A 16160-nucleotide genomic window follows, 5' to 3' on the forward strand; every position below is an offset into this window, starting at 1 on the left:
GCCCCTCTCACTAGAAAGCCATTGATTTGGAATGAGGAAGGCACAGGTCAGAATCGTGGAGTACTTTGCCGTGATCTAAGAGGCTGCTCTGGCGTGTCTACAAAGCCCATCCTTATGTCCAAAATAAGTCAGACTGAGTGTGAATCACTGTGAAAATTGGTGGACAGCGCCAGACCCCCAGTGAGCAGGGCAGCCACCTGTCTGGCAAGACTGATCATTCTGTGCTTGCTGAATGATTGTTTGTACATGAGCAAGTAGTGTTAAAGGAAGCAAGTAGCCCTCCTAGAGTTTGGGACTGACATGTACACACTGCTATATGTAAAATGGGTGAGCAACAATCTACTGTATAACATAGGGAAGTCAGTTCAATATTATGCCACAACCTAAATGGGAAAAGAATTTGAAAAAGAATAGATACATGTATGTGTATAAACTGAATCCCTTCGCTATATACCTGAAACTATCACAACGTTATATTGCACAGCTATATTGCAACATGAAATTTAAAAATTTTTCAAAAAGTAGCCCCCATATATACAAACTGGAGGAGGGCATGGCAACCCACTCCAGTTTTCTTGCCTGGAGAATCCCATGGATAGATGAGCCTGGTGGGCTACAGTCCATAGGGTCGAAAAGAGTTGGACACAACTGAAGGGACCTGAGCACAGCACGTATGGCTAAACACACATATGACTGAACACACAGCACGTATGACTGATCACAGCACATGTGACTGAGTACAGCACAAAAGAAAAAAAATAGAACCATCAAAGAAACATGAAATTAAGTATATTATTAAGCATAAGTCAGGGTTCAGTACATTATCTGATAATGTAAAAATCACATTTCATCAATAAAGCAAATTTAAAGTTCCCTCATCACCACATTCACACTCACGAATTTCAGTCTCTGCCATGCAGTACTGACCCCTTCATTGCGACATTTTACAGACGCAAGTGCCTGTGATAAGTGCCCTGATGACTTCTGGTCCAATGAGAACCACACTTCCTGCATCGCCAAGGAGATCGAGTTTCTGTCCTGGACCGAGCCCTTCGGGATCGCACTCACGCTCTTTGCTGTGCTGGGCATTTTCCTCACAGCCTTCGTGCTGGGCGTCTTCATCAAGTTCCGCAACACGCCCATCGTCAAGGCCACCAACCGGGAGCTCTCTTACCTCCTCCTCTTCTCCCTGCTCTGCTGCTTCTCCAGCTCCCTGTTCTTCATCGGGGAGCCCCAGGACTGGACCTGCCGCCTGCGCCAGCCGGCCTTTGGCATCAGCTTCGTGCTCTGCATCTCGTGCATCCTGGTGAAAACCAATCGGGTCCTCCTGGTGTTTGAGGCCAAGATTCCCACCAGCTTCCACCGCAAGTGGTGGGGACTCAACCTGCAGTTCCTGCTGGTCTTCCTCTGCACCTTCATGCAGATTGTCATCTGTGCCATTTGGCTCAACACGGCGCCCCCCTCCAGCTACCGCAACCACGAGCTGGAGGACGAGATCATCTTCATCACCTGCCACGAGGGCTCGCTCATGGCGCTGGGCTTCCTCATCGGCTACACCTGCTTGCTGGCCGCCATCTGCTTCTTCTTCGCCTTCAAGTCCCGGAAGCTGCCAGAGAACTTCAACGAAGCCAAGTTCATCACCTTCAGCATGCTCATCTTCTTCATCGTCTGGATCTCCTTCATCCCCGCCTACGCCAGCACTTACGGCAAGTTCGTCTCTGCGGTGGAGGTGATCGCCATCCTGGCGGCCAGCTTTGGCTTGCTGGCCTGCATCTTCTTCAACAAGGTCTATATCATCCTCTTCAAGCCGTCCCGGAACACCATCGAGGAGGTGCGCTGCAGCACCGCGGCACACGCCTTCAAGGTGGCCGCCCGAGCCACGCTGCGCCGCAGCAACGTCTCCCGCCAGCGGTCCAGCAGCCTGGGGGGCTCCACGGGATCCACCCCCTCCTCCTCCATCAGCAGCAAGAGCAACAGCGAGGACCCCTTCCCGCAGCAGCAGCCGGAGAGTCAGAAGCAGCCGCAGCCGCTGGCCCTGAGCCCGCACAACGCGCAGCAGCCGCAGCCGCGGCCACCCTCGACCCCACAGCCGCCCCCACAGTCGCAGCAGCCGCCCCGATGCAAGCAGAAGGTCATCTTCGGCAGCGGCACCGTCACCTTCTCGCTGAGCTTTGACGAGCCTCAGAAGAGCGCCGTGGCTCACAGGAATTCCACGCACCAGACCTCCCTGGAGGCCCAGAAAAACAATGACGCCCTGACCAAACACCAGGCGTTGCTCCCGCTGCAGTGCGGGGAGACGGACTCGGAACTGACCGCCCAGGAGACAGGCCTGCAGGGCCCTGTGGGTGAGGACCACCAGCTAGAGATGGAGGACCCCGAAGAGATGTCCCCAGCACTGGTAGTGTCTAATTCCCGGAGCTTTGTCATCAGCGGTGGAGGCAGCACTGTTACAGAAAACATGCTGCGTTCTTAAAAGGGAAGGAGAAAGCCAGCTCAGGGAGAATCCAGGCAGTTTTCCCGGGATGACCTTCTCCACAGGGATGAGGAACTGCCGCCTGCCTCCCTTCCTCCAGGAAGGAGGGATAAGACCCACCAAATGCTTGGAACTTAGCTGCACTGCTATAAACGACAGTGAATGAAATAATGTCCCCCTTAAAATTAAAAAGAGGAGAGCGGTGTGCTTCTGTGGTTAGGTGTGTCACAGTGCTGAGATCCCTATAGTCAGGTTCGCCTTTCCTATCCCTGCTTCCATTCTCCTCTTCTGTTCTATCCCATCCAACAGTCCAGAGATAAAACCACGGCTTTAAGATACCCACCTATTCCCCCTAGGGTCTTATTTGTTGTTTTTGTTGCTGTTGTTTTGGTTTGATTTTTGTTTTTAATGTTGAAACGTCTGCCGTGAACTTTGCAGACAGCCTGGTCCAGAGACAAACCTGTGCAGAGTGACAGGACCTCATATTGGCCACCACTAGGGTTGAGTGTGAAAGATAGAATGTCGCCAGCGCTGCCCAACACCTTGACAGTGGGAAGAACTCAAAATGTCCAGAGCTGTAAGATGAGTTTGTCCCCTCCTATTTATGAAAACTGTTAAATATGTGGTTTCCTACTTGCTGCTGCTGTCGTGTGACGTGGAGAAGGTTAGCATCCATCCTCTAATAGTACGTCTCATTTTGTCCAGAGTGCGATGGTGATGCCGTGTTTAGATTCCAAGATCTCAGGAATCACCTCAGACTGCTGGGAAGAGACTGCATGAATCCAATGAGCTGTATCTGTAATTAATATTGTCATATGTAGCTTTATCCTTAGGAAAATGCTTTTGTTTTAATAGTCCATGGACCATATAAACTGGAAAAAATGTCCCAGTCTGGTTGATATAAGGCAGTATTATTGAGTTTCGTTTTCTTTGCCTGCCCCACCACCCACACCCCAATGAGCTAAGCCCTAAATGAACCTTTTCAGGGCCCAGGGATCCAGAAGCTCCCTCTTTCTCCAAATGGTTCCTGAAGTCAGATCCATGCCTTCCCCTGTGAAGAATAAGCTCCCAGTCTCTGACCTCCTACCAATTTCTGGGGTAAGAACATGTGGTTCCAAGAGAGCTCTCGTGGGATATTACTCTTGGCACCCCCCAATGCCGTACTTAGATTCCCTCCAGCAGTAGGAGTCTGCCCAAGGGTAGTTACAAGATTGAATGTTTGTGTTTTTTTTTTTTTTTTTTACAAGATTGAATGTTGAACGGCATACTGCTGAACAGTCAGGTTCCAGAGCTAGAGAGGCCTGGGGTCAAATGCTGGGCTTGTCACTCACAAGTTGGGTGACCATAGGCAGGGAACCTTGACCTCACTCAGCCCCAGCGTCTTTGTGTCTAAAATGGAGGTAATAATCATTCTTTTCCCTCAGAGCTCTTATGTGGGTTAAATGAAATAAATGTATGTAAAGTATTTTAGCATGGTGCCTAGCCCATAGTAAACACGCAATAAATATTAGTTAATATTATTACTGATATTGTAATTTTTTTCACTTGTTTAAAATAGAAACAACACATTTATTTAACCACTCACACTCTAATAACAAACCAATGATCACACTAACTTTCTCCATAAAAAGCCCAAGAAATCTATGGCCCAGTCCAAGGGGTCCTGAACACCATAGCTCATGGTAAAGCCAAACATCAGTCCCCCAAGGGTCCCATGCTCCCCCCACCTCTGTGGTGTCAGAACCAAGATGTCCAGCACCAAGGGAAGGCCATCCCAGTCCGGCAGCCGACTCTCAGATCTCTCCTAATGCTGCTTTTAAGCCAGTCAAAACTGTGTGACGCCACAAGTCTACAGTTCTTGATGACTTTCTGACCATTTTCTTCCAAAAGGGCCACCTTTCCTTGATTTTTAAAATGAAAATGAACCGTGGAAGGGACTTCCCTGGTAAGCCGATGGTAAAGACTGCATGCTGCCAATGCAGGGGATGCAGGTTTAATACCTGGTCAAGGTACTAAGATCCCACATGCCACACAATGAGGCCAAAAGATTAAAAAAATTAAAGTTGAAAGTTAAAAAAAAAGACTTGTAGGCAAAACACTCTCCGACATACATCACAGCAGGATCCTCTATGATCCACCTCCTAGAATACTGGAAATAAAAGCAAAAATAAACAAATGGGATCTAATTAAAATTAAAAGCTTCTGCACAACAAAGGAAACTATAAGCAAGGGGGAAAGACAGCCTTCGGAATGGGAGAAAATAATAACAAATGAAGCAACTGACAAACAACTAATCTCAAAAATATACAAGCAACTTATGCAGCTCAATTCCAGAAAAATAAATGACCCAATCAAAAAATGGGCCAAAGAACTAAATAGACATTTCTCCAAAGAAGACATACGGATGGCTAACAAACACATGAAAAGATGCTCAACATCACTCATTATCAGAGAAATGCAAATCAAAACCACAATGAGGTACCATTTCACACCAGTCAGAATGGCAGCAATCCAAAAGTCTACAAGCAATAAATGCTGGAGAGGATGTGGAGAAAAGGCAACCCTCTTACACTGTTGGTTGGAATGCAAATTAGTACAGCCACCATGGTGAACAGTGTGGAGATTCCTTTAAAAATTGCAAATAGAACTGCCTTATGACCCAGCAATCCCACTGCTGGTCATACACACCGAGGAAACCAGAATTGAAAGAGACACGTGTACCCCAATGTTCATCACAGCACTGTTTATAATAGCCAAGACATGGAAGCAACCTAGATGTCCATCAGCAGATGAATGGATAAGACAGCTGTGGTACATATACACAATGGAGTATTACTCAGCCATTAAAAAGAATATATTTGAATCAGTTCTAATGAGGTGGATGAAACTGGAGCCGATTATACAGAGCGAAGTAAGCCGGAAAAAAAACCACCAATACAGTATACTAACACATATATATGGAATTTAGAAAGATGGTAATGATAACCCTCTATGTGAGACAGCAAAAGAGACACAGATGTATAGAACGGACTTTTAGACTCTGTGGGAGAGGGAGAGGGTAGGATGATTTGGGAGAATGGCATTGAAACATGTATACTATCAGGTAAGAAATGAATTGCCAGTCTATGTTCGATACAGGATATGGGATGCTTGGGGCTGGTGCACGGGGAGGATCCAGAGAGATGATATGGGGTGGGAGGTGGGAGGGGGGTTCAGGATTGGGAACTCATGTACACCCGTGGCTGATTCATGTCAATGTATGGCAAAACCAATACAGTATTGTAAAGCAAAATAAAGTAAAAATAAAAATTAAAAAAAAAAAAAAAAGACTTGTGGAAATTACAATTGTCAATCTAGATGAAAAGACACTAGAGGGCGTCATGTAGGAGACACAGAGAAGGTCTCACACAGGAGGACCTGAGGGATCTGCTTCCCCAAACCAGACCCAGCCTGCCACTCCCACCCTGGTCCCACCTCGGAGCAAGGCCCAGAGCAGAACGAAGACTTATATTTAACATTTTACTTGGCAAAGTAGGGAAAACCACTCAACCATTCAGGTATGACCTAAATCAAATCCCTTATGATTATACAGTGGAAGTGAGAAATAGATTTAAGGCCCTAGATTTGATAGATAGAGTGCCTGATGAACTATGGACTGAGGTTCGTGATATTGTACAGGAGACAGGGATCAGGACCATCCCCATGGAAAAGAACTGCAAAAAAGCAAAATGGCTGTCTGGGGAGGCCTTACAAATAGCTGTGAAAATAAGAGAAGCGAAGAGCAAAGGAGAAAAGGAAAGATATAAGCATCTGAATCCAGAGTTCCAAAGAATAGCAAGGAGAGATAAGAAAGCCTTCCTCAGTGATCAATGCAAAGAAATAGAGGAAAAGAACAGAATGGGAAAGACTAGAGATCACTTCAAGAAAATTAGAGATATCAAGGGAACATTTCATGCAAAGATGGGCTTGATAAAGGACAGAAATGGTATGGACCTGACAGAAGCAGAAGATATTAAGAAGAGGTGGCAAGAATACACAGAAGAACTGTACAAAAAAGATCTTCACGACCCAGATAATCATGATGGTGTGATCACTCACCTAGAGCCAGACATCCTGGAATGGGAAGTCAAGTGGGCCTTAGAAAGCATCACTAGGAACAAAGCTAGTGGAGGTGATGGAATTCCAGTTGAGCTATTTCAAATCCTGAAAGACCATGCATTGAAAGTGCTGCAGTCAATATGCCAGCAAATTTGGAAAACTCAGCAGTGGCCACAGGACTGGAAAAGGTCAGTTTTCATTCCAATCCCAAAGAAAGGCAATGCCAAAGAATGCTCAAACTACCACACAGTTGCACTCATCTCACATGCTACTCAACTAATGCTCAAAATTCTCCAAGCCAGGCTTCAGCAATACGCGAACCATGAACTTCCTGATGTTCAAGCTGGTTTTAGAAAAGGCAGAGGAACCAGAGATCAAATTGCCAACATCCGCTGGATCATGGAAAAAGCAAGAGAGTTCCAGAAAAACATCTCTTTCTGCTGTGTTGACTATGCCAAAGCCTTTGACTGTGTGGATCACAATAAACTGCGGAAAATTCTGAAAGAGATGGGAATACCAGACCACCTGACCTGCATCTTGAGAAACCTCTATGCAGGTCAGGAAGCAACAGTTAGAACTGTACATGGAGCAACAGATTGGTTCAAATAGGAAAAGGAGTACATCAAGGCTATATATTGTCACCCTGCTTATTTAACTTCTATGCAGAGTACATCATGAAAAACACTGGGCTGGAAGAAGCACAAGCTGGAATCAAGATTGCTGGGAGAAATATCAATAACCTCAGATATACAGATGACACCACTCTTATGGCAGAAAGTGAAGAGGAACTAAAAAGCCTCTTGATGAAAGTGAAAGAAGAGAGTGAAAAAGTTGGCTTAAAGCTCAACATTCAGCAAACGAAGATCATGGCATCTGGTCCCATCACTTCATGGGAAATAGATGGGGAAACAGTGGAAACAGTGTCAGACTTTATTTTTGGGGGCTCCAAAATCAGATGGTGACTGCAGCCATGAAATTAAAAGACGCTTACTCCTTGGAAGGAAAGTTATGACCAAACTAGATAGCATATTCAAAAACAGAGACATTACTTTTCCAACAAAGGTCTGTCTAGCCAAGGCTATGGTTTTCCCAGTGGTCATGTATGGATGTGAGAGTTGGACTGTGAAGAAAGGTGAGCACTGAAGAATTGATGCGTTTGAACTGTCGTGTTGGAGAAGACTCTTGTGAGTCCCTTGGACTGCAAAGAGATCCAACCAGTCCATTCTGAAGGAGATCAGCCCTGGGATTTCTTCGGAAGGAATGATGCTAAAGCTGAAACTCCAGTACTTTGGCCACCTCATGCAAAGAGTTGACTCATTGGAAAAGACTCTGATGCTGGGAGGGATTGGGGGCAGGAGGAGAAGGGGACGACAGAGGATGAGATGGCTGGATGGCATCACCGACTCGATGCACATGAGTTTGGGTGAACTCCGGGAGTTGGTAATGGACAGAGAGGCCTGGCGTGCTGCAATTCATGGGGTCGTGGAGAGTCAGACACAACTGAGCGACTGAAATGAACTGAACTGAACGTTTGATGGCCTTGGTTTTAATTTTTCTATTTGCTTGTTTTAAATACAAGTTTTTATCTCATTTTTATTTTGCTGGTCAAAGCAGCCAAGTGGCAACAGCTACTTTGCAATGCAAAATGCCTTACACTCATCCTTCCTAAGTTTGCTTTGACATGTGGCTCACCCTCAGCTGGAGAGAGAGGTTTCTCAGGGAAAACACACACCATTCACAGTGAGCTCCACTTCACCGAGTGCTTGCAGATAAAGTGACCTCAGAAGAGGAGGCTGGCCATCACTGTCCTCTGTCGTTCGTAGCAGGCATGACTCTCACACACAACCATGGTGTCAGTTGTGAATCTGCATTTTTTTCTGTCACAACCTAGTTTCCTTCTCAAATTCCCATTCAGCCTAATGACAGAAACTTCATTTTAGTCAAACTGGGGTTTTCTCTTGAATTTCAGAATGTTCTGAATCAATTTAGATTTTTAGAGGTCTATTCAGAGGTTTCTCCCTTCCCTCTTCCAGGAAGCTTTCTATAGTGTTGAGGAGGTAGGGTTCCCCAAACATGCACAGCTCCTGTTGACATCTATTACAACATTTTTTTTTCTTTTATCTTTTTTAGATGTGGACCATTTTTAAAGTCTCTATTGAATTTGTTACAACTGTGCTTCTGTTTTATGTTCTGAGTTTTTGGCCTCGAGGAATGTGGGATCTTAACTCTCTGACCAGGGATTGCGCCTGTACCCGTTGCATTGGAATGTGAAGTCTTAACCACTGGACCACCAAGAAAGTCCCTCTGAGAACACTCTTATCTAGCCCTCAGTAATTGTCATGCCTCCATTCTGACATCCTCTGAGACATCCCCAGGGCATACAGTCCACAGTGATTTTTGTGGCTGCATCACTTTGTCCCAACCACGAGGCCCCTCCCAGGCCTGCCAGATCTCTCATGAGAAACCACTGGGGCCTGGGAATTACCAGGCAGGTCTCAGGCTCTTCTCTCCTTGCCCTCCACTGCCAAAGAAATTCCTAATTCCTCCACAGGGTTGTTTGGCAAAAAAAACACTTCCTACTTGCCATGCACTCAGCACCCACGACAGGGATCCAGACATGGGAACTTTCATTGCAGCTGGAGGAACCAAAGTTCTCTGCCACTGTGCTTGGCCCCATTCATATCACCTTTCCAAGATTCCCATCAGTCACATGCAGAACTCTTCCAAAGGAAGTGTGGGAAGGTGGCCTTTGCTCTCCAGCCTCTGGAGTACAGGACGACGTACTGGAGGAAGGTGGGTGATGAATGAGCCAGTCTGCAGTATCCACTGCCCACAGACAAAGCATTTTTTAAGATCAAACACAAAATGAAAAACATACCCTGCTGAGAAAAAATAAGCAAAATTTGATTCCCTCTCATCTTAACAGCTGTGGTAAATCAGAAAGATACTGTGAAGACAGAACTGCAGATGGCATTTTTCCATGAAAGAGAGGCTGCTAACAGATAAAAGAGAGCAAGCAGGGGCAAGTACTCAGGGGGTGGGACTGCAGAGGGGTGGGAGGACGGGAATTTGATTATAAACTCATTAGCACTGTTGGACTTTTTAAATGATATGGAAAAATTTGTGTGTCTGGGTTTGTTTAATAGCCTGGATACATAATGCCCAATTGTTTAACAGTGATTATGTCTAGGTGTTAGAATTATGAATTCAAACTTATTTCATTAATATTTTTCTGAATTTTTTTCTAGGAACATGACTTACAGTAAAAGAAAAAAAAATCTGTTTCTTAGATTATCAAGTGTGATCATATTACAGTCATATTTTTTGTTTGCACTTTTTTTAACTTTTTATTTATAAATCATTTCAAGCTTATATCAGTTTTGCAAAAATAAGCAGTCCAAAAGACATCTGTACCCCTTCTACCTAGATTCACTTATTATTAACATTTTACCTCATTTGTTGTCAGCATTGTGGTCATTTAACAAAACATGATGCACTCTGAAGTGTTTGTGGGTGAGATCATAAGATGCCTGGAGTTTACTTTAAAAACCACAATGGGGAAGAAAACATGTAGGGAGAAAGATAAGAAAGAACAGCAGAAAGTCAATGGCGGTTGAAACTTCAGTTTTCTACTATTTTTTTATATGTTTCTAAATTTCCATAATAAAAAATTTAAGTTAAAAAACAGCCAAAGGATAAAAAAGAATCCACCAGTCAAAAAAAAAAAAATCACACCAAAGATGTCAATAACTTGAGTGGCCCTATTCCTCACAATTTTTTGACTGGTGGATTCTTTTTTATCCTTTGGCTGTTTTTTATCACAAGAGAAGCTAGTACATCAAACACACGAACAAAAAGAACCTGAAAGTCTGCCAAGCAACTAAAATTTTAGTTGAAAAACAAACCAAGAAAAATTTAATGTAAGACCTTCACAATGAACTTCAAAGAGCAACTCTTTGGAGCATATCAGAAAGGCCTCTTGGAGCTTGATGAGACACAAGTCTTCCCGGATCTTGATGTGATCTATTATGATCTTATCCTTAGTTGAACCAACTGTGGGCTGCTCAAGTTGTCTGAATTATCCTCAGGCAATTGGTTTAACAGATCCCTCTTAACTTATGCACCAGTAAATGTTCTTTTATGAATATACTCCCAGGGAAAGAAGCCAACAGGCAGCAAAATTAATTAGTACCTATGTGTTCTGGATACATGACCTCCATGCCCCTGGTCATGTGCAGGGAGGCCTACAACCCGGCAAGCACAGACACACTGCAGATGCGGACAGGAAAGCGTCCAGACACCCATCACGGGGGTGGCAGAGGAAATTACACCATGATCCGTTGCAGAAGAGCCCGCCCACTCACGTCAGATACGACAGCATGTGCATGAGGGCAAAGCAGTAATCAAACTTAGAGATAACAGCAAGGAAGAGAGCAGAAGATAGACTCGAATGTCCACACAGAATAACATGGAGAGCAGAGAATACAGGGAAGGAAAATAATTTATTGTTTGCTTCTTTCTTTTGTAAAGTTACGCAACTTCATTGAAATGAGAGAGGCAGGGAGAGGAAACAGGAACAAACGCACCCTTACCTGAAGTGCGTTAGCTGTGATTTAAGGACTAGTAAAGCCAGGGTCCAATGGAGTGTGAGCTTACATGTCGCTTCAGTCGTGTCCGACTCTTCACGACCCTATGGACTGTAGCCCGCCAGGCTCCTCTGTCCATGGGATTCTCCAAGCAAGAATGCTGGAATGGGTTGTCATTTCTTCCTCCAGGGGATCTTCCCAACCCAGGGACTGAACCCGCATCTCTTCTGTCTTCTGCATTGGCAGGCGGATTCTTTAGGACTAGCACCACCTGGGAAGCCCCAAAACTTCCAATGCAGAACAAACAGATACATAAGGTTGCAGTGGGACTCATGTAAGTAACTAGTGAATCTTTGTCTAGCCACTTCTTGTCACAGGCAGAATCAGTTCAGTTCAGTCGCTCAGTCGTGTCCAACTCTTTGTAACCCCATGAATCGCAGCACGCCAGGCCTCCCTGTCCATCACCAACTCCCGAAGTTCACTCAGATTCACGTCCATCGAGTCCGTGATGCCATCCAGCCATCTCATCCTCGGTCGTCCCCTTCTCCTGCCCCCAATCCCTCCCAGCATCAGAGTCCTTTCCAATGAGTCAACTCTTTGCATGAGGTAGCCAAAGTACTGGAGTTTCAGCTTTAGCATCATTCCTTCCAAAGAAATCCCAGGGTTGATCTCCTTCAGAAAGGACTGGTTGGATCTCTTTGCAGTCCAAGGGACTCTCAAGAGTCTTCTCCAACACCACAGTTCAAAAGCATCAATTCTTCGGCACTCAGCCTTCTTCACAGTCCAACTCTCACATCCATATGTGACCACAGGAAAAACCATAGCCTTGACTAGACGGACCTTAGTCAGCGAAGTAATATCTCTGCTTTTGAATATGCTATCTAGGTTGCTCATAACTTTTCTTCCAAGGAGTAAACGTCTTTTAATTTTATGGCTGCTGTCACCATCTGCAGTAATTTTGGAGCCCCCCAAAATAAAGCCTGACACTGTTTCCACTGTTTCCCCAACTATTTCCCATGAAGTGATGGGACCGGATGCCATGATCTTCATTTTCTGAATGTTGAGCTTTAAGCCAACTTTTTCACTCTCCTCTTTCACTTTCATCAAGTCAGAATAATGGCCCCCAATTTTATCTGGGACCTAACCCTCGGAACCATTGAATATGTTATGTTACATGGCAAGGGAGAATTCAGTTGCATATGCAATTAAAATTGTTAATCAGTTGATCTTGATATAGGGAGAGTTCTGGATTATTCAGGTAGGCCCAATGTAATCACAAGAGTGCTTATAAATGGAAGAGAGAAGCAAGAAAGTTAGGGTCAGAGGCAGAAATTTAAAAATGCTGTGCTGTGCTTAAGTTTCTTTAGTTGTATCCAACTCTTTATGACCCCACGGACTGTAGCCTGCCAGGCTCCTCTGTCCATGAGATAATCCAGGCAAGAATACTGGAGTGGGTTGACATTTACTTCTCCAGGGGATCTTCCCGACCCAGGGATGGAACCACATCTCCCATGCCTCCTGAACTGGCAGGTGGGTTCTTTAACACCAACACCACCTGGGAAGCTCTTGAAAGTCCTACTATATACAAAATAAGTAAGCTATAAGGATTGATTGTTCAGTACAGGGAATAAAGACATTATTTTATAATAACTTTAAATGGAGTATAAACTTTAAAGGTATTGAATCACTATGCTGTACACCTAAAACTAATATAATATTGTAAATCAACTATATGCTCCAATTTTTTTTAACTCTATATAATTTTTTTAAAGAGAGATTCGAAGATGTTCTGCTGCTGGTTTTGAAGATGGAGGAAGAGACCACAAGTCAATGAATGTAGGTGGCTGCTAGGAAGCCAGAAGCAGCAGGAACAGGTTTTCCCCCAGAGGCTCCAGAAAAGGGATACAGCCCTGCCGAGACCTTTCTGGACTCCTGACATCCAGAATTAGAAAACAACAAATGTGTGATATTTGAAGCCACTGCACCTGGAGTAACTTTCTGCAGCAGCAGGAGGAGACTGTTACACTTACCTTTGCTACCGTGTCAGTGGCGAGTGGGCTTTCTGGCTCCAACATTTTACAGCTGCAAACCTTCAGCAACCATGGAAGAATCAGCAGACCAAAAAGATTTTGTGGCTTCAAACCACTGCGACTTCTGAAAACTTTCACATGGTAATAGGAATTTGGTATCATAGAACTGACAATCTGCTTTTAGAATTAAATGATACTACAAGGAAAAGTAAGACAAATTTTCTTGTCCTTTTGAAAAGTCAGTATCATTTGTAAAGGGCTTTCTAGATTATAAATTTCTAAAAAGAAACCAAAAGTAAGTGTGTGAAATTTGAATTTGAATGAAATTTGGGAAATGAGAATATGGACTGGTTATTAGATGAAAGTAAGGAAGTATTGTTAATTTTCTTAGGGGTGATAATATAGTTAGGTAGGAAAATGTCCTTATTTTTAGGGGATGCTGGCTGAACTGTTTAAGGGTAAATAACACAGTGTTTGCAACTACTTTTAAATGTTTCTTAAAAATACAGATATATACTGAAATGCTCAGCAAAATAATAATAAGTGCTTGATCTGAGTGGTGATGTGGGGTGTTTATTGCACTATTTTTCGGAGTATGTAGAAATTTTCCAATAAAAGGATTTTTTAATGAATTTCTTTATTTTTAGCTGGGCTGGGTTTCCATTGTTGCAGGCAGGCTTTCTCTAGCTGCAGGGAGCAGGAGCTACACTCTCATTGTTGCAGTGCACAGGTTTCTCATTGTGGTGGCTTCTCTTGTTGCAGAGCGTAGGCTCTGGGCATGTGAGCTTAGTAATTGCAACACATGGGCTTAGTTTCATCTCAGTATGTGGCATCTTCCTAGACCAGGGATCAAACACATGTCCCCTGCATTGGCAGATGGATTCTTAACCACCGGACCACCAGGAAAGCCCAATAATTTATTTTTTTTAACTTTATAAATGTTTGTTGAGCTATTGCACAGAAACTTTACATTTTAGCTGAAAATGCTCTCTCTGCATAGAACTCTCTTTCAAAATTAATTGTAGCAATTCAGATTTGTGGTTAGAATGTGGCAAGATAATTATCATCATATGTAAAATAGTTTAAATGAGTTTCCAGTTAGAAAGCTGATGGGAAAAAAACTGATGTCATCCTATGAATCAGTGGAAAGTTACTGCTGTCTAACTGAAGAAAGTAACCTGGTGGAATGGGGATTTTGGTCTCAGCAGGTCAGAAATTTTCATTTCTTGATTTTGTCAATAGAAGGAATAAAAGTGAAACTCTGAAAATAAGAAATGGAAATTATGGACAAGAAAGTGGGCAAGAAAACTGTTCCTGGAGGCCCCACATCCAGAACCAGAACAATTCTGGAACCAATAGCAGAAGGAAATTGCAAGAAACGTGTGTTACCCAGTTTTCTGCGGATAGATAGGAAAAACAAAATAACATCAGAAAGAAGGTAAAAATAGCATTCTAGCCTGTCCATAGATAAGAATAGAATTAGCTAACAGTAGAATGAAAAACACTTCTGTATAGCTTGCCTTTTAGACTTTAAAACATATATATGTATGAACAGTCAATATGATTTCTAATAAAGAAATACTTAGTTCAATTCAGTTCAGTCACTCAGTCCTGTCTGACTCTTTGCAACCTCATGGTCTGCAGCACACCAGGCCTCCCTGTCCATCACCAACTCCTGGAGATCACCCAAACTCATGTCCATTGACTCGGTGATGCCATCCAACCATCTCATCCTCGGCCATTCCCTTCTCCTCCCACCCTCAATCTTTCCCAGCATCAGGGTCTTTTCAAATGAGTCAGCTCTTCACATCAGGTGGCCAAAATATTGGAGTTTCAGCTTCAACATCAGTCCTTCCAATGAACATCCAGGACTGATCTCCTTTAGGGTGGACTGGTTGGATCTCCTTGCAGTCCAAGGGACTCTCAAGAGTCTTCTCCAACACCACAGTTCAAAAGCATCAATTCTTCGGTGCTCACCTTTCTTCACAGTCCAACTCTCACATCCACACATGACCACTGGAAAAACCATAGCCTTGACTAGACGAACTTTTGTTGGCAAAGTAATGTCTCTATATGCTATCTAGGTTGGTCATAACTTTCCTTCCAAGGAGTAAGCGTCTTTTAATTTCATAGCTGCAGTCACCATCTACAGTGACTTCCCCAAAAATAGTCTGACACTGTTTCCACTGTTTCCCCATCTATTTCCCGTGAAGTGATGGGACCAGATGCCATGATCTTCATTTTCTGAATGTTGAGCTTTAAGCCAACTTTTTCACTCTCACTTTCATCAGGAGGCTCTTTAGTTCTTCTTCACTTTCTGCCATAAGGGTGGTGTCATCTGTATATCTGAGGTTATTGATATTTCTCCCAGCAATCTTGATTCCAGCTTGTGCTTCTTCCAGCCCAGCATTTCTCATGATGTACTCTGCATAGAAGTTAAATAAGCAGGGTGACAATATATAGCCTTGACGTACTGCTTTTCCTATTTGGAACCAGTCTGTTGTTCCATGTCCAGTTCTAATTATTGCTTCCTGACCTGCATACAGATTTCTCAAGAGGCAGGTCAAGTGGTCTGGTATTCCCATCTCTTTCAGAATTTTCCACAGTTTATTGTGATCCACACAGTTAAAGGCTTTGGCATAATCAATCAAGCATAAATAGATGTTTTTCTGGAACTTTCTTTCTTTTTCGATGATCCAGTGGATGTTGGCAATTTGATCTCTGGTTCCTCTGCCTTTTCTAAAACCAGCTTGAACATCAGAAAGTTCACGGTTCATGTATTGCTGAGGCCTGGCTTGGAGAATTTTGAGCATTACTTTGCCAATGTGCAAGATGAGTGCAATTGTGCAGTAGTTTGAGGATTCTTTGGCTCTGCAAGACCATCCCCAAGAAAAAGAAATGCAAAAAAGCAAAATGGCTGTCTGGGGAGGCCTTACAAATAGCTGTGAAAATAAGAGAAGCGAAAAGCAAATG

The 16160-nt window shown here is 43.7% G+C and overlaps 1 protein-coding gene and 1 long non-coding RNA gene across 3 annotated transcripts in view; one reads left to right on the forward strand and one right to left on the reverse strand.

Annotated features, from left to right (window-relative positions):
* CASR (calcium sensing receptor) overlaps positions 1–3993 on the forward strand; it is a 92894-nt gene extending 88901 nt beyond the window's left edge. For both annotated transcript variants that reach the window (XM_069555512.1, XM_069555522.1), the window contains exon 7: positions 951–3993. In XM_069555512.1, coding sequence (XP_069411613.1) covers positions 951–2473 — 1523 coding nt within the window. In that variant the 3' untranslated portion in view covers positions 2474–3993. The remainder of the gene's footprint in view (positions 1–950) is intronic.
* LOC138421626 (uncharacterized) overlaps positions 1–16160 on the reverse strand; it is a 72391-nt gene that overhangs the window by 30073 nt on the left and 26158 nt on the right. The gene's annotated exons all lie outside the window — the stretch shown is intronic.

This window comes from Ovis canadensis, chromosome 1, assembly GCF_042477335.2.
Source record: "Ovis canadensis isolate MfBH-ARS-UI-01 breed Bighorn chromosome 1, ARS-UI_OviCan_v2, whole genome shotgun sequence".
Lineage (NCBI taxonomy): Eukaryota > Metazoa > Chordata > Mammalia > Artiodactyla > Bovidae > Ovis > Ovis canadensis.